Below are 27,254 nucleotides of genomic sequence, written 5' to 3' on the forward strand. Positions count from 1 at the left end.
ATAAGCTTTGCCTCAGAAAAGTGCAACTATAATAAGGCTACTTTATAGAAATCTCAGGCTTGGAAAGCTCTACAAGCGCACTGATTTACTGGGTATGAAATTGTAGTTGAAGAAAGTAATTTATCACACCAGTTGTTAGGCTTCATCAGCTATAAAAGCTTCTCGCAAACAGAAGATGGCCTGTGAATTGTGAGGTGAGATTAACACAGCTTACAGCGTAATGTGACAAAATGCATCTATGCGACACTTACTGTAAGTCAGCACTGCTGTTATTTATGAAAACCAAAATTAAAAATCAGAGCCGTTCTCCAGTAAATTCTCGATTCCTTTTTACCTTTCCCTTTGAAGGCAACCATTGAAATTGTATTTTTTCCTATCTTCTAGTCTCAGTTGAAAGCATGAGGGTGACAAGATGATCAGCCCGACAACCTTCCTAGATACAAAGGGGTTGACTTACTAAAGCTGGAGAGCAGAGTAGAAAACAGAAAACTTTCGTACAATCTCCACCAGGACCTCAAGGCACAGGAACACTTTTTCCCCTCTCAGCTGTCAACCTCCTGAACTCTTTTCACGCCCTGCCCCATAAGGTATCACTGCTACCAACAATCTTATTGTGTTGCTGTGTATGTTATATGTTTGCGTATTTATACTGTGTATATTGTATATTTGTGAATACTGTTATTGTGAGTCCTATTTTTTATATTTTATGCCTTGTATACTGTATGTGCCAAATCTAATTCTGGGCATGACCCAGTCGCGCTTGGCAAATAAAATGATTCTGATTCAGAGAAGGGAACACTGAAATGTCTAAGAAAACATCCAGGAAATCGGTATTGGGATTTTTTTTAAATGTCTGCTATAACGTGGCAAAGTTTACAGCCATTACATGTGCCATATCAGACTGCAGTGAGAAATACTGAAAGACAAGTAAATTAGTGTTTGTGTGACTGCAGTCCCATGCACACAACCAGACCTGGGATTTATTTTATCCTCCTGAGCGTTACGCCGCTCACAAGGTTTTGCAGCTAGAGTCCCCCACAAACATTCTAAAAGATTTAATGTCCCTACAAGCTGTAGCTAGCACAAGTAGCCGGCACCCTCCGGTCGCTGCCGATCTCCCGATCCAGCCACTTGCTACATTACCCACCTGGCACCAGCGATCGGTGCAGCCTCCCTGCACAGCTACGGTCTCTCTATGGGGAGGATCATACATGACGTCATGACCCATCCCCCCCATAGAGGGACTGGAGCTGTACGAGGAGGCTGCGCCGATTGCTGAAGCCAGGTGGAGTAATGTATCAAGTGACTGGATCGGGGGATCGGCGGCGATCGGAGGGTCCCACACACACAAAAAAACAACTGGGTTTTATATGAACAGTTCTCTATTTATTCTTCAGTCACAACGTCTTCAAGAATTGCGGACAGGATGTACAGCTACAATTTCAGAGTTCCAATTCACATCACAAGACTGCCTGACACGTGTTGCACGGCCAAAAGCCGCTTCCTCAGAGGCACACCGTACACAAACATCAGCTGTGGATCAAAATATCTGTAGAGCCGCAATCTGATAAGTGCAGAGAGAACGCCGCCGTGCAGAATAAAAAAAAGTGCGATCGGAGGGTGCCGGCTACTTATACTAGCTAGCCTAGTGCTAGCTGAAGCTTGTGGGGACATTAAATCTTTTAGAATGTTTGTGGGGGACTTGTAATTCTAGGGAGCGGTATGCCCGACACAGTGTCGGGCATACCGCTCAGGAGGTTAATAAATAGGACAGTCAGACTGAAACCTCCACTTAGTTCTGTGATCACAGTTGTACAAATTCTAGGAATTTACTAATTTTGGAGAAATAACATTACTGTAGCATTTTACAGCATCAGTAAAGCTGGAGTACGACAAATACTACTAGTTTTATATGTACTAACAAAAATGGTTCTAGGATTGGCTTTCGGGAATCCCTTGCTTGCTTAAGTGAATTAGTAACATTATCAGACATTTTTGTGGCCACCATCACCTTCACGATATTCTTCCCATCACATTCACAGGCTAGTATTTATGGCTGTTTATGCTGGTAATACATTCTTACAATAAGCAATAGAACTGCTTCTATATACTGTTTTTGGATGTTCATGTGTTGCAATCTAGTATTGATTCAAGTACCGGTAATCTAATGAAGGGAGTGACTTGCAAACGCTAAACCTATTGCAATTTCTGTTAGTGCAACTTATTATTTAGTATTTGTATAGCACTGACATCGGAAAATTGATACTTACCTTCCGTAATTTTCCTTTCCTGGATCAAACGATGGCGGCATACCTATGGGTATTGGCTCCGCCCCCGAATCCTGATAGGACAGATCACCTATAAGTTTTCCAGAACCACCCCCCTCCAGCCATTCTGGTGAAAATCAGGTCTCGAATGGACAAGAGGGAGGGATTCGTATGCCGCCATCGTTTGATCCAGGAAAGGAAAATTACGGAAGGTAAGTATCAATTTTCCGATTTCCTGGACCAAACATGGCGGCATACCTATGGGACATAACAAATCACGCTTGAGGGAGGGAACTGTTGCAAAAATTAACACTTTATTCATACAGACAAGACAGCTCTCCCAAAATCCACAGATGACAAAGAAGCAGGGTCAACATGGTAATGCCTTAAAAAAGTATTAACGGAAGACCACCCTGCTGCTCTACAAATAGACTCTACAGAGACCTTAGAAAAACAAGCCCAGGAAGCGGCCATGCCCCTGGTAGAATGAGCCCGAATTTCCGTAGGTACAGGTAATTTCTTAAGAATATAGGCCCTCTGTATGGTCTTTACCAGCCACGAAGCTATAGTTCTAGAGGTTACTGGCATTCCCTTCCTGGGGCCTCTGAAGTTGATGAACAGATATTCTGAGGTTCTGAACAAGGCTGTAGCTTCCAGATACAGTCTTATGGACTGCCCTACGTCTAAAGGATGATAACTTTCCTCCGCCAGAAGAGTAGGTAAAGAAAGCTCCTCATTTATGTGGAACGTTGAGGCTACTTTCGGAACAAACTGCAGCACTGGCCTAATAACGACCCTGTCTGGGAAGAATTCCAAGAGGTTGCCAGAGCAGCCCAGGGCTTGGAGATCTGACACTCTTTTTCCCGAGGCCATCGCTGTTAGGAAGACTGTTCTCAGCGTTAGATCTTCTAATGACAAGGACTGCAGAGGAAAGAATGAAGGCGAGGACAAGACCTCCAGTACCAAGGACAGGTCCCACTTTGGAAAGAAGGGCTTCCTGGGAGAACGCATTTTAAGAATTGCCTGGATAAATTGCATCACTATAGGGTGAGTGGCCCATCGATGACCTGTTAATGCTGACAGGGCAGAAATTTGAACTTTTATTGCTGCCACACTGAGGCCTTTTTCCACTCCTGTCTGAATAAAATCAAGGATGTGTTGGACTTCCGGATTCATGCTATCCACTCCAACTCCTAGTGCGTAACCCACAAACCTTTCCCAAATACGGTAGTAGGTGGAGTTTGTGGAAGGTTTTCTTGCGTTCAGCAGGGTTTCTATTACTTGGCTGGAACAACCGATGTCTGCATACCTCTTCCTCTCAACCTCCAGGCCGCTAAATTCAGCTCTTTGACTCTCGGATGCAGGAGATTCCCTTGAGACAGAAGGTTGTGATTTGCTGGTAACCTGATTGGATCTTCCATGCTGAGAAATGTTGCCAGGGTGAACCATGGCCTCCGGGGCCAGAAGGGAAGGATAGCAATGATCGTGCATGACTCTCTGCACAGCCTCTGAAGGAATCTCGGAATGAGAGGAAACGGAGGGAAGGCGTATCCTAGTGTGAAGTCCCATGACTGAACCAGACAGTCCACTCCCGCTGCAGCGGGATGATGAAAATGGGAGAAGAACTTCTGGACCTTCTTGTTCTGCGGCGAAGCCCATAAATCTATCTGTGGCTGACCCCACCTCTTGGTTATCTTGACAAAGATCTTCTTGTCCAGGGACCACTCGTGGGGATCCGCAAACTTTCTGCTCAGATGATCCGCCAAAGTATTCTGCTCCCCCGGCAAATAGGTTGCTGACAGGTCTGACACGTTTTCTTATCGCCCAGGTCATGAGATGGACAGTCTCCTGGAGGAGGGACCGACTCCTTGTCCCCCCCTGCCGTCTGATATAGGCCACTGCAGTTACATTGTCTATCTTCAGCATTACTGACTTCCCATAGACCAGGTGCTGAAAGGCCTTCAACGCCATGAATGCCGCCCTTAATTCCAGGAGATTGGACGGTACCCCCTCCTGTACAGACCTCCATCTGTCTTGTACATGGATCCCGTTGCAATGGGCTCCCCAGCCCCTGATACTGGCATCCGTAGTAATCACTACTGGAGGATCCATCTGAATTTGAAGGTAATTTCTCAAATTCTGCTCCTTGGTCCACCAGAGGAGGGACTTCTTTACCTCTAGAGGCAGGAAAAACCTCTGACTCAGGTTCTTTTTGTTCCAGTTATTTAGGAAGAAGTTCTGGAACCTCCTGAGAAACCAGTGGGCCCACTTCACCATTGGTATTACAGATGACATAGTCCCCAACAGACTTAGACAGCACCTTGCTGATACACTTGAGACCTGTAGAATCTTCCGAACTTTGTTCTGGATCGCACATACCTTCTGGTCTGGTAAGCAAATTTGGTTCTGAACTGTCCGGAACCTTGCTCCTAGAAACACTAAGTCCTAGGAAGGCACAAGTTGGCTCTTCTTGATGTTGACCAGCCAACCCAGATGCCGGAGTAAGTTGAGTAAGGTCTCTTGATGTTGTAACAAGCTTTGGTAGTCCTGATGGAGCAAAAGGATATCGTCCAGGTAGTGATAAACTCTCAATCCCTGGACCCTCAGATACGCAATCACCGGCAGCAGTATCTTGGTGAGGGTTCTCGGAGCTGTGGACAGGCCAAAGGGTAGGCACCGAAACCGGTAGCATCTCCCTTCCACTGAAAATCTGAGAAACCTCTGGAATTCTTTCCTTATGGGGATGTGCAGATAGACATCCGATAAATCCACTGTTGACATCCAGTCTCCCACGGTTATCATCGAAGTTATTGACTGTAAGGACTCCATTTTGAAGTGCTTCACCCTTATGTGCTTGTTCAGGAACTTTAGATCGAGAACTGGCCTCCAGCCTCCTGACGACTTTTTTACCAAGAATAGTGGAGAAAAGATTCCCTCCTGACTTTCCTTGGATGAAATGGGAACAATAGCTTCCTCCCTTAATAATGTCTGTACGAACTCCATCAGGACGAGATACCGCTCTTTGTCCTGAGGAATCCTTGTGGATGTGAACTTGAAGTGAGGAGGCCTTCTGCTGAACTTCCAGGCGTGTCCTTCTTTTAGGGTGTTTACTACCCATGGGTCTTCGATTAATCCCACCCAAGACTTCCAGTAAAGGTGTAGCCTGGCTCCCACTTGGAAATCTTGAGTGGACGTCCCATCAAAAACGCTTTTGACCTTGATGGGCATCGGACGAGGTCTTATTTTTCAGATTCCTCGCAAAGGTGGCCTGAGTGCCCTTCCAGTTTCTGTTAAACTGCTTATTTGGCCTGTACGACCTTGATTGTTGAAATCTGTTGCCCGGAATCCTTTTAGGAACCTGCTGCCTGAATGGTCTCTGTTTCCGGTCTTGTGGAATCAGACCTGACTTCCCGCCTGTCACCTTCGAGATTGCATTATCCATCTGAGGGCCGAACAGGTATGCCCCATCGAAAGGAATCTTGCACCAGTTTGCCTTGGAAGCTGAATCCGCTGACCATGGTTTCAGCCAGAGAGCCCTTCTGGCCATCACACTGTATAACATCGACCTTGCCGCAGATCTGATGACATCAATTGCTGCCTCACCCATAAAGTCTCCAGTCAACTTCAGTTCCTCTAGTGCTTTAATTATTTCCTGCTTGTCTGCACCTGAATCCAAAGCCGACTCAATGTTGTCCACCCAAACACGGGTAGCCTTAGCCAAAGAGATTAAAGCGACAGCTGGCTTGCATGCGGCTCCCGCCGCTAAGAAAGCTTTCTTGACATCTGTATCAATCTTCCTATCTGATGGTGCTTTGAAGGCTATCGCATCTTCCATAGGCAGCGTAACATGCTTAGCCAATCTGATGATTGAGGCGTCTACCACTGGTGCAGAATCCGGAATCTTTGTATCCTCTTGTCTTAATGGGTACAGTTTCGAGAATTATTAAGTGATGCCTTCTGCTCCACCTTGCTCCATTCTTTCATGATCACCACCTTAATGATCTTCATAAAAGGGAAAGCTTTCGGCTGCTGCTCCAGGTGTGGATAATATCTATCCGGTTCCTGAGCTGAACTCTCCTCTTCCTGCCAGTCAATGGCTGATTTAATAGCGGACAAGAAAGCTGGCACTAGGGTAAAGTTAAAACCCCCTTGCGACCCTTCCTCCTGAGAGAGGGGGTCCTCTACTACAGCCTGAGGTACTGCAGCTGCAGCCGGCTGTGGAGGCATCATTCTCTGAAATGTCTCTTGGACTGCCTGTTGAATAAAGTCTAGGACCTGCTGATTATCAGTGTCTCTATCTCTCCCTAATTCTGTAAAACAGGATTCACAGACCCTCTTATCCGGCGTAGCCGGCTGGGTACATGACCAGCACTGGTTCTGAGTTGGCCTCTGAAATGGCTCAAGGGCATCTGACTCTGGAGAAATGTTCCAATCTTTACGGGCCCTTTTCGGGGATCTGTAGTCATAACGTCCCTTCTCCCTGTATGGAGAATAACGGCTCCGTTCAGGAGACCGCCTTCTTCTAGAGTCCCTGGAACGTCTGTTCCTAGATCTCGACCTGGAGCGGTAATCCCTTCTCCTTGAAGAATCTCTGTACTGCCTTCTGCTTCTTCGGCTCCTGCTCCGGGACCTGCTCCTTCGATCTCTAGAAGACTTCTTTCTTTTAGCTGATTTGTTGCGGGACCGATGGCTCCTGCTTCTATCCCTCGATCGTGATCTTGACCGTCGGGTCTTAGATGGGGAACGGTTCTTGGGCACCGCTTGGTGACTTCCTCCTTCCCCCGGGCTGCATAAACATGAACAAAACATATATATGTATGTTCCAATTTCCTTCCCATAAATCAATAATCAAGGGGAAACTGCACACTTTTTTTTAAATATTTTCCAGAGGAACCCTGTGCCAGGACATTAAAGCTTAACACCCTTGTGTGTAAAACAGAAAGACTGCATTTAGCAGTCTATACCTGTTAATGACCACCTCCTCTGCCTGCCCAACAGTATCCATCTCTCTGTTTAAGAGAAAGGATAAGGCACATTACAATGAAGCTGACACAAATCAGGGCACATAAAATCCATCACAGCAATGTCATCTGCTCTTTACCTTCGTCCCGAAGACCAGCGATAGCTCAATCCACAGGCCGAGTGCCAGAAGTATCTCCCCGCAGGAGAATCTGTAGCCAAGGCTCCAGGAATGCTCCCCGCAGCTCCTCCATGCAGAGACGCCAGGAACAGCGTGCAGCCATCGGCCTGCGCTTCCTGAACGCCCATATGCGGACGTTCGGCCAATCAGCGCGCAGTGACGCCAATTCTCGCCTCTCGCAAGACCCTACGTCACTATGCGCGCACAAAGGGGTCAGGCGGCGCCATCCCTAAACAGGGCAAGCCGCACCACCAGCCGATATACTGGTACACACAGAGGACGCCATTAAACCCTGTTTAAGGGTACAGGACGACCCTCTAAAGCGGGAGAGGCTGAACCCGCTGCACAGGTAGTATAAAGAACCTAAAGGGAAAATAAACGAACAAAAGAAAAAACAAACTTTAGAAAACAAATACAGGTGAAACTGTCCATTCGAGGACAGAAAAAAGAATGGCTGGAGGGGGGTGGTTCTGGAAAACTTATAGGTGATCTGTCCTATCAGGATTCGGGGGCGGAGCCAATACCCATAGGTATGCCGCCATGTTTGGTCCAGGAAATCTGCATAGTGTGGGGGAAGCCAATTAACTAATCTGCATGATTTTAGGATGTGGGAGGAAACCAGAGTGCCCAGAGGAAACCCACGCAAACAAAACCCACGCAAACATGTGACCATACAAACTCCCTGCAAAAAGAGTACTGTATAAAATACTTGAACTTCTTATGTTGTTAGTCCTTATATGGATTGTTCTGGAATTGGTGAGGACTGCAAGCATTTACCACGTAACAGCAGAAGATTTTCTAAAAAGATTCCTTAGGCTCTCCCCCTTTGGCATAGCAACCACAAAGTCACTTTGAGGGATTGGAAGCTGCTCCCATGTGAACGCTGACTTAAAGGGACTCCGAGCTCACCCAAAAAAAGAAAGTTGTACTCACCAGGGGCTTTCTCCAGCCCAGTGCTGGTCGGGAGGTCCCACGCCGGCGTCCTGGCTCCTCTCCTTCTCCTGACAGGCCGCAGCCCGGGCGACACTCGGTAGAGTGTCGGGCTGCAGCTTCCGCGTATGACGCGGCTGACGTCACACGCCGGCCGCCTCGCATCATCACGGCGGCTGGCGTGAAAGTACTGCGCATGCGCGATTAAAGCGCGCATGCGCAGTACTTTCACGCCGGCCGCCGTGATGACGCGAGGCGGCCGGCGTGTGACGTCAGCCGCGGAAGGAGCAGCCCGACACTCTACCGAGTGTCGCCTGGGCTGCGGCCTGTCAGCCATTCCGGAGCGGGGAGAAGGAGAGGAGCCAGGACGCTGTCGTGGGACCTCCCGACCAGCACTGGGCTGGAGAAAGCCCCAGGTGAGTACAACTTTCTTTTTTTGGGTGAGCTCGGAGTCCCTTTAAGTTTCTTCTATCATATTATCCACTGAAAGCACCTCTACAAGCTTGTGAGAGAGTTTAGCTCACTGCCCATACCCATCTCCCCTACCAGCTGTCCACCATCAAGGCACTGCTCAGGCAAATGCACTCACAGCAAAAGATGGTTACGCTGTTAAAATGCTAAGACCAACAAGGAAACAAGTACATGTTTTGAACTACACATGGCCCTTATTCACAACATTTTATAATTAATACAAACACATATATAATAAGAAGAGGGTATTGTTAATTAACAGCGTTTAAAGAAACCTTTTCCGCATTGCTTATTAGTAGGAGGTCTTTTCGGTCTCTTTTATCCCCCTATGCGTTCCTAGTGGTTTGGGTCACCCTGAGCTGCTTGGTTACTCTGTTCTTCTCTCCTGGTCAAACAGATAATCTGACATAAAGTATGATGGAAAGAAGAGACAAAAAGTGCTGGATTCGAGGAATGCCCAAATACAGATTCCAAGGAATGTACTACCCCATACATGCCTGCTTACTGTTCTACCCCATACATGCCCCCTTACTGTTCTGCCCCATACATGCCCGCTTACTGTTCTACCCCATACATGCCCGCTTACTGTTCTACCCCATACATGCCCCTTTACTGTTCTGCCCCATACATGCCCGCTTACTGTTCTACCCCATACATGCCTGCTTACTGTTCTACCCCATACATGCCCCCTTACTGTTCTGCCCCATACATGCCCGCTTACTGTTCTACCCCATACATGCCCGCTTACTGTTCTACCCCATACATTCCCGCTTACTGTTCTACCCCATATATGCCCACTTACTGTTCTACCCCATACATGCCCCCTTACTGTTCTGCCCCATACATGCCCGCTTACTGTTCTACCCCATACATGCCAGCTTACTGTTCTACCCCATACATGCCCCCTTACTGTTCTGCCCCATACACGCCCGCTTACTGTTCTACCCCATACATGCCCTCTTACTGTTCTGCCCCATACATGCCCGCTTACTGTTCTACCCCATACATGCCCACTTACTGTTCTACCCCATACATGTCTGCTTACTGTTCTACACCATACATGCCCGCTTACTGTTCTGCCCCATACATGCCCGCTAACTGTTCTGCCCCATACATGCCCGCTTACTGTTCTACCCCATACATGCCCGCTTACTGTTCTACCCCATACATGCCCCCCTTACTGTTCTGCCCCATACATGCCCGCTTACTGATCTACCACATACATGCCCGCTTACTGTTCTACCCCATACATGTCTGCTTACTGTTCTACCCCATACATGCCCTCTTGCTGTTCTACCCCATACATGTCCGCTTGCTGTTCTACACCATACATTCCCGCTTACTGTTCTACCCCATACATGCCCCCTTACTGTTCTGCCCCATACATGCCCGCTTACTGTTCTACACCATACATGCCCGCTTACTGTTCTACACCATACATGCCCGCTTACTGTTCTACCCCATGCATGCCCGCTTACTGTTGTACCCACACATGCCAGCTTACTGTTCTCCCCCACACATGCCCGCTTACTGTTCTGCCCCATACATGCCCGCTTACTGTTCTGCCCCATACATGCCTGCTTATTGTTCTACCCCATACATGCCCGCTTACTGTTCTACACCATACATGCCCGCTTACTGTTCTACACCATACATGCCCGCTTACTGTTCTACCCCATGCATGCCCGCTTACTGTTATACCCACACATGCCAGCTTACTGTTTTCCCCAACACGTGACCGCTTACTCTTCTACCCCATACATGCCCGCTTACTCTTCTGCTCCATACTTGCCCGCTTACTGTTCTACCCCATACATGCCCGCTTACTGTTCTACACCATACATGCCCGCTTACTGTTCTACCCCATACATGCCTGCTTACTGTTCTACCCTATACATGCCCGCTTACTGTTCTACCCCATGCATGCCCGCTTACTGTTCTATACCATACATGCCCGCTTACTGTTCTACCCCATACATGCCCGCTTACTGTTCTGCCCCATACATGCCCGCTTACTGTTCTGCCCCATACATGCCCGCTTACTGTTCTCTCCCATACATGCCCGCTTACTGTTCTCTCCCATACATGCCCGCTTACTGTTCTGCACCATACATGCCCGCTTACTGTTCTCCCCCATACATGCCCGCTTACTGTTCAACCCCATACATGCCCGCTTACTGTTCTGCACCATACATGCCCGCTTACTGTTCTCCCCCATACATGCCCGCTTACTGTTCTACCCCATACATGCCCGCTTACTGTTCTACCCCATACATGCCCGCTTACTGTTCTACACCATACATGCCCGCTTACTGTTCTACACCATACATGCCCGCTTACTGTTCTACCCCATGCATGCCCGCTTATTGTTATACCCACACATGCCCGCTTATTGTTCTCCCCCACACATGCCAGCTTACTCTTCTACCCCATACATGCCCGCTTACTTTTCTGCTCCATACATGCCCGCTTACTGTTCTACCCCATACATGCCCGCTTACTTTTCTGCTCTATACATGCCCACTTACTGTTCTACCCCATACATGCCCGCGTACTGTTCTACACCATACATGCCCGCTTACTGTTCTACCCCATACATGCCCGCTTACTGTTCTACCCCATACATGCCCGCTTACTGTTCTACACCATACATGCCCGCTTACTGTTCTACCCCATACATGCCCCCTAACTGTTCTGCCCCATACATGCCCGCTTACTGTTCTGCCCCATACATGCCCGCTTACTGTTCTACCCCATACATGCCCCCTTACTGTTCTGCCCCATACATGCCCGCTTACTGTTCTACCCTATACATGCCCACTTACTGTTTTACCCCATACATGTCTGCTTACTGTTCTACCCCATACATGCCCCCTTACTGTTCTACCCCATACATGCCCGCTTACTGTTCTACCCCATACATGTCTGCTTACTGTTCTACACCACACATGCCCGCTTACTGTTCTGCCCCATACATGCCCGCATACTGTTCTATCCTATACATGTCCGCTTACTGTTCTACCCCATACATGCCCCCTTACTGTTCTGCCCCATACATGCCCGCTTACTGTTCTACACCATAGATGCCCGCTTACTGTTCTACCCCATGCATGCCCGCTTACTGTTCTACCCCATGCATGCCCGCTTACTGGTGTACCCACACATGCCAGCTTACTGTTCTCCCCCACACATGCCCGCTTACTGTTCTACCCCATACATGCCCGCTTACTGTTCTACCCCATACATGCCCGCTTACTGTTCTACCCCATACATGCCCGCTTACTGTTCTACACCATACATGCCTGCTTACTGTTCTACCCCATACATGCCCGCTTACTGTTCTACCTCATACATGCCCGCTTACTGTTCTACCCCATGCATGCCCGCTTACTGTTATACCCACACATGCCCGCTTATTGTTCTCCCCCACACATGCCCGCTTACTCTTCTACCCCATACATCCCCGCTTACTTTTGCCTGCTTACTGTTCTACACCATACATGCCCGCTTACTGTTATACACCATACATGCCCGCTTACTGTTCTGCCCCATACATGCCCGCTTACTGCTCTACACCATACATGCCCGCTTACTGTTCTACCCCATACATGCCCGCTTACTGTTCTACCCCATACATGCCCGCTTACTGTTCTACCCCATACATGCCCGCTTACTGTTCTACCCCATACATGCCCGCTTACTGTTCTACCCCATACATGCCCGCTTACTGTTCTACCCCATACATGCCCCCTTACTGTTCTACCCCATACATGCCCGCTTACTGTTCTACCCCATACATGCCAGCTTACTGTTCTACCCCATACATGCCCGCTAACTGTTCTACCCCATACATGCCCGCTAACTGTTCTACCCCATACACACCCGCTTACTGTTCTGCCCCATACATGCCCGCTTACTGTTCTACCCCATACATGCCCGCTTACTGTTCTACCCCATACATGCCCCCTTACTGTTCTACCCCATACATGCCCGCTAACTGTTCTGCCCCATACATGCCCGCTTACTGTTCTGCCCCATACATGCCCGCTTACCGTTCTACCCCATACATGCCCGCTTACCCCATACATGCCTGCTTACTGTTCTACCCCATACATGCCCGCTAACTGTTCTGCCCCATCCATGCCCGCTTACTGTTCTACCCCATACATGCCTGCTTACTGTTCTGCCCAATACATGCCCGCTTACCGTTCTACCCCATACATGCCCCCTTACTGTTCTACCCCATACATGCCCGCTTACTGTTCTACACCATACATGCCCCCTTACTGTTCTACCCCATACATGCCCGCTAACTGTTCTGCCCCATACATGCCCGCTTACTGTTCTACCCCATACATGCCTGCTTACTGTTCTGCCCAATACATGCCCGCTTACCGTTCTACCCCATACATGCCCCCTTACTGTTCTACCCCATACATGCCCGCTTACTGTTCTACCCCATACATGCCTGCTTACTGTTCTGCCCCATACATGCCCGCTTACTGTTCTGCCCCATACATGCCTGCTTACTGTTCTACACCATACATGCCCGCTTACTGTTCTACCCCATACATGCCCGCTAACTGTTCTACCCCATACATGCCCGCTAACTGTTCTACCCCATACATGCCCGCTTACTGTTCTGCCCCATACATGCCCGCTAACTGTTCTACCCCATACATGCCCGCTAACTGTTCTACCCCATACATGCCCGCTTACTGTTCTACCCCATACATGCCCGCTAACTGTTCTACCCCATACATGCCCCCTTACTGTTCTACCCCATACATGCCCGCTAACTGTTCTGCCCCATACATGCCCGCTTACTGTTCTACCCCATACATGCCCGCTTACTGTTCTACCCCATACATGCCCCCTTACTGTTCTACCCCATACATGCCCGCTTACTGTTCTACCCCATACATGCCCCCTTACTGTTCTACCCCATACATGCCCGCTTACTGTTCTACCCCATACATGCCCGCTTACTGTTCTACCCCATACATGCCTGCTTACTGTTCTGCCCAATACATGCCCGCTTACCGTTCTACCCCATACATGCCCCCTTACTGTTCTACCCCATACATGCCCGCTTACTGTTCTACCCCATACATGCCCCCTTACTGTTCTACCCCATACATGCCCGCTAACTGTTCTGCCCCATACATGCCCGCTTACTGTTCTACCCCATACATGCCTGCTTACTGTTCTGCCCAATACATGCCCGCTTACCGTTCTACCCCATACATGCCCCCTTACTGTTCTACCCCATACATGCCCGCTTACCGTTCTACCCCATACATGCCCGCCCACTGTTCTACCCCATACATGCCCGCTTACTGTTCTACCCCATACATGCCCGCCCACTGTTCTACCCCATACATGCCCGCTTACTGTTCTACCCCATACATGCCCCCTTACTGTTCTACCCCATACATGCCCGCTTACTGTTCTACCCCATACATGCCCGCTAACTGTTCTACCCCATACATGCCCGCTAACTGTTCTACCCCATACATGCCCGCTTACTGTTCTGCCCCATACATGCCCGCTTACTGTTCTACCCCATACATGCCCGCTAACTGTTCTACCCCATACATGCCCGCTTACTGTTCTACCCCATACATGCCCGCTAACTGTTCTACCCCATACATGCCCCCTTACTGTTCTACCCCATACATGCCCGCTAACTGTTCTGCCCCATACATGCCCGCTTACTGTTCTACCCCATACATGCCTGCTTACTGTTCTGCCCAATACATGCCCGCTTACCGTTCTACCCCATACATGCCCCCTTACTGTTCTACCCCATACATGCCCGCTTACTGTTCTACCCCATACATGCCCCCTTACTGTTCTACCCCATACATGCCCGCTAACTGTTCTGCCCCATAAATGCCCGCTTACTGTTCTACCCCATACATGCCTGCTTACTGTTCTGCCCAATACATGCCCGCTTACCGTTCTACCCCATACATGCCCCCTTACTGTTCTACCCCATACATGCCCGCTTACTGTTCTACCCCATACATGCCCCCTTACTGTTCTACCCCATACATGCCCGCTAACTGTTCTGCCCCATACATGCCCGCTTACTGTTCTACCCCATACATGCCTGCTTACTGTTCTGCCCAATACATGCCCGCTTACCGTTCTACCCCATACATGCCCCCTTACTGTTCTACCCCATACATGCCCGCTTACTGTTCTACCCCATACATGCCCCCTTACTGTTCTACCCCATACATGCCCGCTAACTGTTCTGCCCCATACATGCCTGCTTACTGTTCTGCCCCATACATGCCCGCTTACTGTTCTGCCCCATACATGCCTGCTTACTGTTCTACCCCATACATGCCCGCTTACTGTTCTACCCCATACATGCCCGCTTACTGTTCTACACCATACATGCCCGCTTACTGTTCTACCCTATACATGCCCGCTTACCGTTCTACCCCATACATGCCCGCTAACTGTTCTACCCCATACATGCCCGCTTACTGTTCTGCCCCATACATGCCCGCTTACCGTTCTGCCCCATACATGCCCGCTTACTGTTCTACCCCATACATGCCCGCTAACTGTTCTACCCCATACATGCCCGCTTACTGTTCTACCCCATACATGCCCGCTAACTGTTCTACCCCATACATGCCCGCTTACTGTTCTACCCCATACATGCCCGCTTACTGTTCTACCCCATACATGCCCGCTTACTGTTCTACCCCATACATGCCCGCTTACTGTTCTACCCCATACATGCCCGCTTACTGTTCTACCCCATACATGCCCCCTTACTGTTCTACCCCATACATGCCCGCTTACTGTTCTACCCCATACATGCCAGCTTACTGTTCTACCCCATACATGCCCGCTAACTGTTCTACCCCATACATGCCCGCTAACTGTTCTACCCCATACACGCCCGCTTACTGTTCTGCCCCATACATGCCCGCTTACTGTTCTACCCCATACATGCCCGCTTACTGTTCTACCCCATACATGCCCCCTTACTGTTCTACCCCATACATGCCCGCTAACTGTTCTGCCCCATACATGCCCGCTTACTGTTCTGCCCCATACATGCCCGCTTACCGTTCTACCCCATACATGCCCGCTTACCCCATACATGCCTGCTTACTGTTCTACCCCATACATGCCCGCTTACTGTTCTGCCCCATCCATGCCCGCTTACTGTTCTACCCCATACATGCCTGCTTACTGTTCTGCCCAATACATGCCCGCTTACCGTTCTACCCCATACATGCCCCCTTACTGTTCTACCCCATACATGCCCGCTTACTGTTCTACACCATACATGCCCCCTTACTGTTCTACCCCATACATGCCCGCTAACTGTTCTGCCCCATACATGCCCGCTTACTGTTCTACCCCATACATGCCTGCTTACTGTTCTGCCCAATACATGCCCGCTTACCGTTCTACCCCATACATGCCCCCTTACTGTTCTACCCCATACATGCCCGCTTACTGTTCTACCCCATACATGCCTGCTTACTGTTCTGCCCCATACATGCCCGCTTACTGTTCTGCCCCATACATGCCTGCTTACTGTTCTACACCATACATGCCCGCTTACTGTTCTACCCCATACATGCCCGCTAACTGTTCTACCCCATACATGCCCGCTAACTGTTCTACCCCATACATGCCCGCTAACTGTTCTACCCCATACATGCCCGCTTACTGTTCTGCCCCATACATGCCCGCTTACTGTTCTACCCCATACATGCCCGCTAACTGTTCTACCCCATACATGCCCGCTTACTGTTCTACCCCATACATGCCCGCTAACTGTTCTACCCCATACATGCCCCCTTACTGTTCTACCCCATACATGCCCGCTAACTGTTCTGCCCCATACATGCCCGCTTACTGTTCTACCCCATACATGCCTGCTTACTGTTCTGCCCAATACATGCCCGCTTACCGTTCTACCCCATACATGCCCCCTTACTGTTCTACCCCATACATGCCCGCTTACTGTTCTACCCCATACATGCCCCCTTACTGTTCTACCCCATACATGCCCGCTAACTGTTCTGCCCCATACATGCCCGCTTACTGTTCTACCCCATACATGCCTGCTTACTGTTCTGCCCAATACATGCCCGCTTACCGTTCTACCCCATACATGCCCCCTTACTGTTCTACCCCATACATGCCCGCTTACTGTTCTACCCCATACATGCCCCCTTACTGTTCTACCCCATACATGCCCGCTAACTGTTCTGCCCCATACATGCCTGCTTACTGTTCTGCCCCATACATGCCCGCTTACTGTTCTGCCCCATACATGCCTGCTTACTGTTCTACCCCATACATGCCCGCTTACTGTTCTACCCCATACATGCCCGCTTACTGTTCTACACCATACATGCCCGCTTACTGTTCTACCCTATACATGCCCGCTTACCGTTCTACCCCATACATGCCCGCTAACTGTTCTACCCCATACATGCCCGCTTACTGTTCTGCCCCATACATGCCCGCTTACCGTTCTGCCCCATACATGCCCGCTTACTGTTCTACCCCATACATGCCCGCTAACTGTTCTACCCCATACATGCCCGCTTACTGTTCTACCCCATACATGCCCGCTAACTGTTCTACCCCATACATGCCCCCTTACTGTTCTACCCCATACATGCCCGCTTACTGTTCTACCCCATACATGCCTGCTTACCGTTCTGCCCAATACATGCCCGCTTACCGTTCTACCCCATACATGCCCCCTTACTGTTCTACCCCATACATGCCCGCTTACTGTTCTACCCCATACATGCCCCCTTACTGTTCTACCCCATACATGCCCGCTAACTGTTCTGCCCCATACATGCCCGCTTACTGTTCTACCCCATACATGCCTGCTTACTGTTCTGCCCAATACATGCCCGCTTACCGTTCTACCCCATACATGCCCCCTTACTGTTCTACCCCATACATGCCCGCTTACTGTTCTACCCCATACATGCCCCCTTACTGTTCTACCCCATACATGCCCGCTAACTGTTCTGCCCCATACATGCCCGCTTACTGTTCTACCCCATACATGCCCGCTTACTGTTCTGCCCAATACATGCCCGCTTACCGTTCTACCCCATACATGCCCCCTTACTGTTCTACCCCATACATGCCCGCTTACTGTTCTACCCCATACATGCCCCCTTACTGTTCTACCCCATACATGCCCGCTAACTGTTCTGCCCCATACATGCCTGCTTACTGTTCTGCCCCATACATGCCCGCTTACAGTTCTGCCCCATACATGCCTGCTTACAGTTCTACACCATACATGCCCGCTTACTGTTCTACCCCATACATGCCCGCTTACTGTTCTACACCATACATGCCCGCTTACTGTTCTACCCCATACATGCCCGCTTACCGTTCTACCCCATACATGCCAGGTAACATGGTTCAGACCTATTCTAGATGAAGATAAACAAGAATCACCCTTACTGACTAAAACGTCTGCATCACAATGATTACTTTACGGGCACATTCTGCAATAAAATAATGAAAAACAAAGAATGTAGCCGGGTGGGAAATAGGTGCCTTTTTACCCTCTGAGCCAACAAAAGCGTTACAGCAAGTTATGTCTGATGTGATTGGTAATGGTGAGAGCAAGGGGTCTCTCAATTGCCAGAATACTTGAGGGTTTTTTACCCCCACTGTTAACAGCATCTCATCAGCCATATCTTCATATTCTATATTTATGTTCCTGCAACACTGGCAGATATGATTTACAGTCTCACAGTGGCAATATGGGCAGTTTCCAGGCTCAGTTATAGGTGGGATCTTGGCCTCTTGAACAGCCTTATATTCATAGTGGTATGGATTTGTTTTCATTTTTTTCTCGCATGTAATTGTAAAATATTTTCCATTTCTCCTGAATAATCGGATATATCTGTTTTATCCTCGTTTTTTCCAATTATTTGTAGACATGCCAAAGATGCTTGAAATACTCTTACTTGATAAAGCACAATTGTAACCAATATATTTGTGTCTGCATTACTACAATACTACATTAATAAAGACCCTGTGCAGACTGAAATGTCTAAACATTGCCTTGTTGGTTTTAGCACTTCAATAAAGTAACTGTTTAAAATGAACCCAACTTACCTGCTGCAACCTCTACAAGCTTGTTTTGTATGAAAGGGCCACTCCAGCGAAAAAAGTAAGCAGTTAAAATCTATTATAACCGACAGGTTTTGGACTAGTCCATCTCCTCATGGGAGATTCTCAGGGTTTTCTTTGTTTTCAACAGCATTTCCTGAACAGCAGTTGCTAAGTCCAACTGCAAAAATAGTGTTGGAAACCGGGAGGCCGGCTGGTATGTTACTATTTTGGCAATTTAACTGTTGTTCAGGAAATGCATTTGAAAACAAAGAAAACCCTGAGAATCCCCCATGAGGAGATGGACTAGTCTAAAACCTGTCGGTTCTGTCAGATTGCTTACTTTTTTCTCTGAAGTGGTCCTTTTTAATGACCAAAACCAGCAGTAACTTATTGTATGTGCTTTTTTTGGTGCTCCCATCCGGTGATAATCCCAACAATAAGAACAGGGATGACAACCCTACAGTGAAAGCTAGCGTACTTGGCTGACACCTGCTTACTTACGCGGCTGGCAAAGGTGAAAACCTATTGTGAGGCTCCTTTTACATTTGATTCGCTGCGTTGGGAATGCATTTGCTTTAGTGCACTACTCTTTTTTGCAGATGCCAGCATGTGGGAATTGTAACAAATAGGTTTTTGTTACATTTCAGGGAATAACGCGTACCAACGCGCACTAAAGCAAACGTATTCCCAACGCAGCGGATCAAATGTAAAAGGAGCCTTAGGGTAAAGAAGAAACTGAATTTCTAGTGTCTATAAAGAGACTGTGAAGTCTCTTTTTTTTACCTTATTTTGTCATAAAATACTCTTCATCATTAATTTCCTAGTGGAATTGCCGCATCCCCGCGGCAGAGGAGTGATTTATTAGTGTGAAATAGACCTGCAAAGTTCCACAATTTTGCAGGTCGCAGATTATGCTGCTCTGGGGAGGCAGAGCTTTGTGCTGTAGCTCTGCCTCTCCGCAATCAATCTCCGCCTCTCTCAGTGAAAGAAGACTGAGAGGGGGGAGGAGGCGGCGATCGGCAGAGATGGACTGCGGAGGAGGCAGAGCTACAGCACAAAGCTCTGCCTCTTCAAGGAAGTAAAGCCCTGCGAGCCCAGGAACTTTGAAAGACTATTTCTCACTAACAAATCACTCATCTCTCGCTTGGATGTGGCGATTCCACTTGGTCATTAATGCAATTGTATGACAAAATAAAGTAAAAAAAAAAGAGACTTCAGAGTCTCTTTAACTACTTGCCGACTGCGTCACGCCGATGGGCGTGGACACAGCGGCAGCCCCAGGACCGCCTAATGCCGATTGGCGTAGGGTCCTGCGGGCCTGTTTTGCAGGAGATCGTGCGCGCCACGCCCCGCCTTCAGTCTCCCGCCGGTGATTGCCGCTTGGAGACTGTTAGGCAAAACGCCGTCTTTTATTGCCATACAGCACTGCGATCTAAGGCAGCACTGTACTGGGGACAGCCGTGTGACACAGCTGTCCCCCTGGGAGACATGATAGTGATCGGCTGTCATAGGCTGAAGCCTATGACAGCCAATCACGCTGATTGGCTGGCGGGGGGAGGGATATAAAATAAATTTAAAAAAAAGAAAGAAAAGAAAACAAATATTGAGTAAACTTCAATAAAGATCCAGACAAAATGTACACAATTAATTATTCGTCATTGATAGCAGACATTAAAAGACAGCTCAAAACTTGGAAAAATCTCCCAATAAATATTATGGGTAGAACAGCCTTAATAAAAGACAATTAGCTTTGGCAGGTTATTATACCCACTCCAAACTATACCCCTACTCCTGAAACACTCAGACATTCACGACCTGAATAGGGCCTTTGAACTTTTCCTTTGGGGAGGTAAGAGGTAAAAATTTGCTTTCCGTAAATCACAACTGCCTAAAGTGTGGGGTGGATTGAGCATTCCGATATCATCAGACGATACAATTTAGCATGTATGATCAGACACGCTAGAGATTGGATCAATAGCGCTAGCATATTCTCAAACTTCAACTTCGGAACAGCTTATGTAGAACCGTGGACCCTCCCGGGCCTCCTACATAGCGGTTACTCATCCCTCCCACCCCGTCTGAAGTGCACTAAACTAATAAGGGATACCATTGTTACTTGGAAGGAATTTTGCAAAAAATGTAAGGTCTGCTACCAAATCACTAAATACATGCCTTTCTGGGGTCACCCGGATTTTACGGCAAGCCTGTCACATAAGGGGTTCTTGGAATGGGAAGAGATGGGGCTGGTCAGACTAGGTCAACTATTAAACCTCACAGAAGGGAAATTCTTGACCTTTAAAGAAATAAAGGCCAAATGTAATCTCCCAGCCCATCATTTCCTATTCTATGGCCAATTAAGAGCTGATATTAAGGATAACCTGCAAAATACTTCCACTCTCGGACAGCTAAATGAGTTTGATATCTAGCTCCCGATTTACCTAAACTTTATTTGTCCCAACTCCACTCCACCATTCAAAGCATAAATCTGCCTGAGATGGCGAACCTAAACTTCAAAACATGTGTAAAGGATTTGTCTGATCCAGATATAGGATCTAAAATTTTATAGGGTCTGGGAGTGTTCAGAAAGCTGGTTATAGGCTATTTATACAATGGCGAGAATCACACTTTAAGTTCATCCATAGGGCAAAATATGCCTTTAGCATCAAATGCACAACCCCACCTTCACACTATAAAGCAGAATGTCCCAAATGCAAACTTTGTAACGCTAATTTATTACATTGTGTGTGGAGATGTCCTCATATCCAATCCTTTTGGTCGAAAGTACTTGTCTATATATACCAATTATGCAAAGTGAAACTTGAGTTGAACCCAGCCCTACTATTATTCAACTACCATGATCCAGCTCACGAACCTAACACTAGTACAGCTCAAACAAAACGGGGACTTGACAGCGGGGGACCGGAGGATTCCAGAGCGGCTCCGAGGGCACAGGACTGCTGCAGGGGGCTGGTAATAGCCCCAGGTAAGTGAAACTCTTTACCCCCCGTTCAGTTAAGGTTCCCTTTAACCTAGATAGGCTGGAGGCTTTGGAACATAAGGAAAAAAGGACTAAACACTTATTCACAACCTGGAAACATTGTATCCTTGCTTCTTTCACTACAAAGGAGAAGAATGATCTCATGGACAATTTTAAGTATATGGGCTGGTACTGCACTGCTCAATTACAAGGTTCGCTTGGCAGATTGGAAATTACAAAATAGGCCTTAACCAAGCTGGGAAGACTTTTCTTTTTGGTAGGATCAAACTGAGCACATAGCCAGTTTCTATGTGACAAGGGTTGACTGCAGGAAGGGGGGAAAGGTGGGTGGGGGTGGGGGGGTAAAGGGTTAGAGGGGGGTAGTTTATACCTGGAAATAGCTTTGTGCTAATCAATGTGCCATATAACCATGTCCTGTTTACCCTTTATGACGGGTATGTTTCACCCGCTTGTTCTATTGCTATGAAAAACAAATAAATATTGATAAAAACAATCATCTGGGGAACGATCAGACCCCCAACCAGGAACTACACTCTAACGCGGCACGGACGGCGAGAATCGAGTGGGACGGAGAACCTCTGCAGGCCTTACCCGGGAGGCACGGGGGAGAGCCCGTTATTAACTCTAAACGCCTGTACCTAACCGATGCTTGTGAGTAAATTTTTCATGGAATAAATTGTTACATTTTTACAGAGTTACGCTATGGTCTACTCATTCCCTCTATGAGGTACATTGGAGACATCTACCCTCCATGAGGAGTATTGAAGACATTGGAGTCATCCACCCATATGGGAGGCATCATCCTACACGGATAACGTGCAGTGCGAAAAGGACTCCACGGACGGATGCCAACGAGGAACATCTATAATACGCTATTGACCAGTCTGACAGTAGTCCATCTGAACGGGTGAGTGCGGTCCTAAAGGGGACAAACTATCTTGCATTCATCTATTAATGTGGAGCGCTACCTACACAGAAAACGATCAGACCCCACCAACAGAGAGCTCTGTTGGTGGGGAGAAAAGGGAATTCACTTGTGTGCTGACAGGTGCGGCCCTGCAGCGAGCCCTTAAAGCTGCAGTGGCTTAATTATTGAAAAATGGCTTGGTCACTGGGGGGGGGGGGGGGGGGGGGTTTAACACTGTGGTCCTTAAGTGGTTAAGAAAATGAATTTCTAATTCCGTGTGCTGGTTTTATGTCTTAAGCTGCTGTATGTAATATTCAAGAATATTTATGTGCTCAATAATTTAAAGGACAACTGAAGCCGGAAAAATATGGAGGCTGCCATATTTATTTCCTTTTAAACAATACCCGTTCCCTGGCAGCCCTGCTGATCTATTTGGCTGCAGTGGTGTCTGAATAACACCAGAAACAAGCATGCAGCTAATCCTGTCAGATCTGACAATAATGTCAGACACACCTGATCTGCTGCATGCTTGTTCAGGGGCTATTACTAACAGTATGAAAAGCAGAGGATCAGCAGGACAGCCTGGCAACTGGATGAAAAATAAAGGAAATAAATAGGGCAACTTCTATCAGAATCAGAATATTTTATTTCGCCAAGCACGACTGGGCCGTGCCCGGAATTGGATTTGGCAAATACAGGGCTAGTGTGAAAAAGAACAAGACATACAATACAGATACATAGTAAGCAGCAGGACAATATAAAGGATACCGTTACAGCAATTGGGTGAGAGAGACCTAAGAGTTCAGACAGTTTACGGCTGATGGGAAGAAACTGTTCCTATGCCTTGTGGTCCTGGTGTAGATGGATCCGAATCTCCGGCCTAAGGGAAGTCTACTGAAGAAGCGAGAGCCTGGGTGGGATGGATCATTAGCGATTTTACGAGCTCTGGAGTGCAGTCTAGAGAGGAAGATTTGGTTGGTTTCTACATCCCTCTCCCTCTCCCATCAGTAGTAAAGGAATAAGGTGTGAATTAGAATGACATGAATGCAGTGGTTACCCAGATAGTTAAACCCTCCTGAAAAGCACCCAAGTTGTCCATATGCAATGTTACCTGCCATACATGCACTGCTGGTGGCACCTATAGACAGGACTCGGGAACATCAGATTAATGGATGAACAGCTTGCATACAGCTCCAAAGATCAACTCTCATCCATCCAGACGATTCAGCTTTAAATATTTGCAGGTATCACCAAAATTGTTATCCGATAGTCTATGATTGTTTGCTCAATGTTATTACTTTCAGTGTACATGATACTTTTACAGCTTTATAATGTAACCATAAACCTAGATCACTTTTTGGCTCCAGGGTTGTTCCTCATGCTATCCTAAGTTGGGTTACAGCAGAAAGTTTTGAATCAGGGTGAAATTTATTTGCATTCAAAGAGTAAACTTTTGGTCTTAAACGTTCTTCTGACGCCAACATTTTGTGCTATCTAGTATTGGAATATGGGAAAGCAGTATCTTTGTCAAACTAAACATTAGCTGTTTAACTCAGATACCGTCTTCTCAAGTCCCAGCTGTAGGCAGGCAGACAGGCTTGGGTGCGAGTGACAGGTGCTCCATCACTAGACTGTTTTCTCTTTATGAAAAGTAATCACCTGACCATGGACAATAATTAGACTAGTCTACTAGGCTTCTTTATCTCAGGGTACTTCTGTTAGCATCCACAAACTGAATTTAATGACGTAGAAAGTTGTAAGACCTTAGACAATGATCTGTGGAACATGTGTATAGACAAATCTATCTAAAAATAAATAGTACTTTTGGGTATAAATAGCAAATATTTAACTTATGTGTTCACTTAGTGTGCAACTATAAAAATATTATTTATTTTTTAAGTTTTCTGCTGTAAAACCTTAAATTCATCTTCCAGCCAGCATTGCCTGCAATGTCTCTATTGTATTTAGCACTGTCACGAGGCACCATGCTATGTCTAAAATATCCTGTTCTGTTGCCATGACAACCAGAGAAGGAAAAAAACCTCAGCACTTGTGTTATCTAGAAGGTCACTCATTAAACACTTTAACAAGTGTACAGATCAACTATACAATGTATATGATGATATCTGCTGGATTTGTGGTACGCATACAGCTTTCCACAGGCTATTGAGACCCCTGTAGTATATTCCCCAACAAAACCTGCTATAGCAATACCTGTGTAAGGGCTCAAACCCACTAGCAGCCTTTTCTAAGCACTATTGATTTGCACAGGGCTGTGGAGTCAGTACGAAAATCATGTTATTCCATTTCTGACTCCTCAGTTTATGAAATCAACAACTCCAATTCCAGGTACTCAAACTTACTCCGACTCCTACTCAACAGCCCTTGCATGGCTATGGAGTGGGTCCACAAATCATCCGACTCCAACTCTGACTTCTCAGTTTATAAAACCACGACTCCAACTACAGGTACTCAAAAATTGCTCCGGCTCCACAGCCCTGGATTTGAAAAGCTCTTGCTATTGCAATGCTATGGGGGATTTTTTCATACAATCACATCGCTTAAGTGGGATCACACCCATAGCATTACATTAGCAAGAGCTTTTCAAATCACAAGCGCTTAGAAATGGCTTAGTAATGTACCGCTAGTGGGTTCCAGGCCTAAGGCTCGGTTCATATCAGAACTCCTATGTTATTGATAGCATCTGCTCACACTAGTCAGTCTGCAATGGATCCATTTGATCTGTTGCAAGTCCTTATCTGCATGATTTTTCCAGACTCGTAATGGACCACAACGAACCATCAGAGCAGACACTGCACCATCCAATCCGGTTGGATGATGGAGATCCGTCTCAGGTGGGAACCGAACCTTTTACAGCCAAAACAAGAGCTGACCATGTTTAAGTCCTGTAAGACCTCCAAAGGTATAGATACATATTGAGATGCTTGCAGCTCAGCATAGGTGACTATACTCCTGCACTGTGTACTCCCTGCATGGGAAACATGGCATCATGTGAGCACACCCCTTTATACGTTTGGGTACACATCAGTATGTAAGAGAGTAGTATATTCATTTATAAGCAAGTCATTTGTAAGCACTTGCACCTTTGATGCCATCTTTTCGCAACACACGATGCAACATCATAAAGTAAATTGTAATCTCTGAGTTCTACTTTTTATAAATTCACCAATAGATAAGATTTTCTTTTGAAAAAATAGATATTTATTCTTGAAAAAAAATGTATCCCACTCTGTAGTGTATGCACAATACTGTATACATCTTCATTTAGAGTGAAAAGATAGCTTTCCCCATAATATGTAAATGGGAATTCCTTTTTTTATATTTTTATAAGTCAAACACTATGACCAACATTTCTCTTTAAAATATAGTAGATGTAAAATAGATGGTGCACGTTTCATTCTCGAGTCTGATACTCCTTCATGACTCAAAATGACAGATTGCACTTTTAGTACCTAGCATTCTTGACGCAGTTCGTGAGGAATGCCTGATCACATGCAACTGGCAAGGGTCCTCTACAGGCATTTTCTTCTCAAGTGCTTCTGGGATGGCTGCCCGTGCTGTAATCATAGCTTCCTTCAGATAAGAGCACGCCACTCACTTGCGGCCATCTCAGTCTCCTCCTGTAGATTTGGCAGGGCAGCCGTGGAGTATTAATGAACATTTGCTATCAGGACCAAGGATATTCGTGATTGGAATACACTGATTAAAACTTGGTAAACAACAAAATAATGTAATAAAGTTTAGGTCTGTTTCTGTTTTAAAAAAAAAACAAAAAAAACCCCAGCATCAGATTTCACTTATTTCCAGGTCTACCATCCACATCAGGGAAGCCTGCAGGCTGAAGACTTTACTCCCACATGAACACAGCAGAAAATCAAGCAGGCCTCTGGCGCTATTGCTTGTCATGTTCATCCCATAATAGAGTGCACTGGAGATTTATGGTGATGGTGAGTGGTTTTTACGTTTCTGGACTAGTTCAACCTCCAGGGAAGGTGACCTCTTCACATCTCCTAAGTCTTTCCTTTGGACCACAGCATGAGTTCTGTTCAGGATTTCATTTCCTCACAGTCCTGATCAGTGGAAAGATCCACATCTGAAAGTCCCACTTCCACCGCCATTATCAGAGAAATGTCTGAATCACTGCTGATGACTGGCTCTTGTTCACCTGAAATAAATATTTCTGGTTAAAATTGGTAATTTTCATGGGAAACGTTAATAGCTATAATAATCGTTATTATGAAGCAACTGGCAGTATGATGAAATAAACATGTTTATATTTAAATGATAAATCAGGAAAAAAGGAAAGAAAAAAAAACCTACAGGCTCACAGGCCAGGTCAAGTATAACATAGTCTACATACGATCAGCTGTGGTTAAT

General features: G+C 47.0%; 1 protein-coding gene and 1 long non-coding RNA gene across 2 annotated transcripts in view; one reads left to right on the top strand and one right to left on the bottom strand.

Annotated features, from left to right (window-relative positions):
• Positions 1-390: 390 nt before the first annotated feature.
• LOC137570857 (uncharacterized) lies at positions 391-27,036 on the top strand. Its single transcript, XR_011031211.1, has 3 exons — positions 391-587; positions 22,643-22,856; positions 26,685-27,036. It is a non-coding gene; the product is annotated as an uncharacterized lncRNA (long non-coding RNA).
• The window catches only part of RNF150 (ring finger protein 150), a 257,044-nt gene continuing 255,879 nt past the window's right edge, over positions 26,090-27,254 (bottom strand). Inside the window, exon 7 of the mRNA XM_068279557.1 lies at positions 26,090-27,042. Within this exon, the coding sequence (XP_068135658.1) occupies positions 26,924-27,042 (119 nt within the window). The 3' untranslated portion in view covers positions 26,090-26,923. The remainder of the gene's footprint in view (positions 27,043-27,254) is intronic.

Source organism: Hyperolius riggenbachi, chromosome 1, assembly GCF_040937935.1.
Source record: "Hyperolius riggenbachi isolate aHypRig1 chromosome 1, aHypRig1.pri, whole genome shotgun sequence".
NCBI lineage: Eukaryota > Metazoa > Chordata > Amphibia > Anura > Hyperoliidae > Hyperolius > Hyperolius riggenbachi.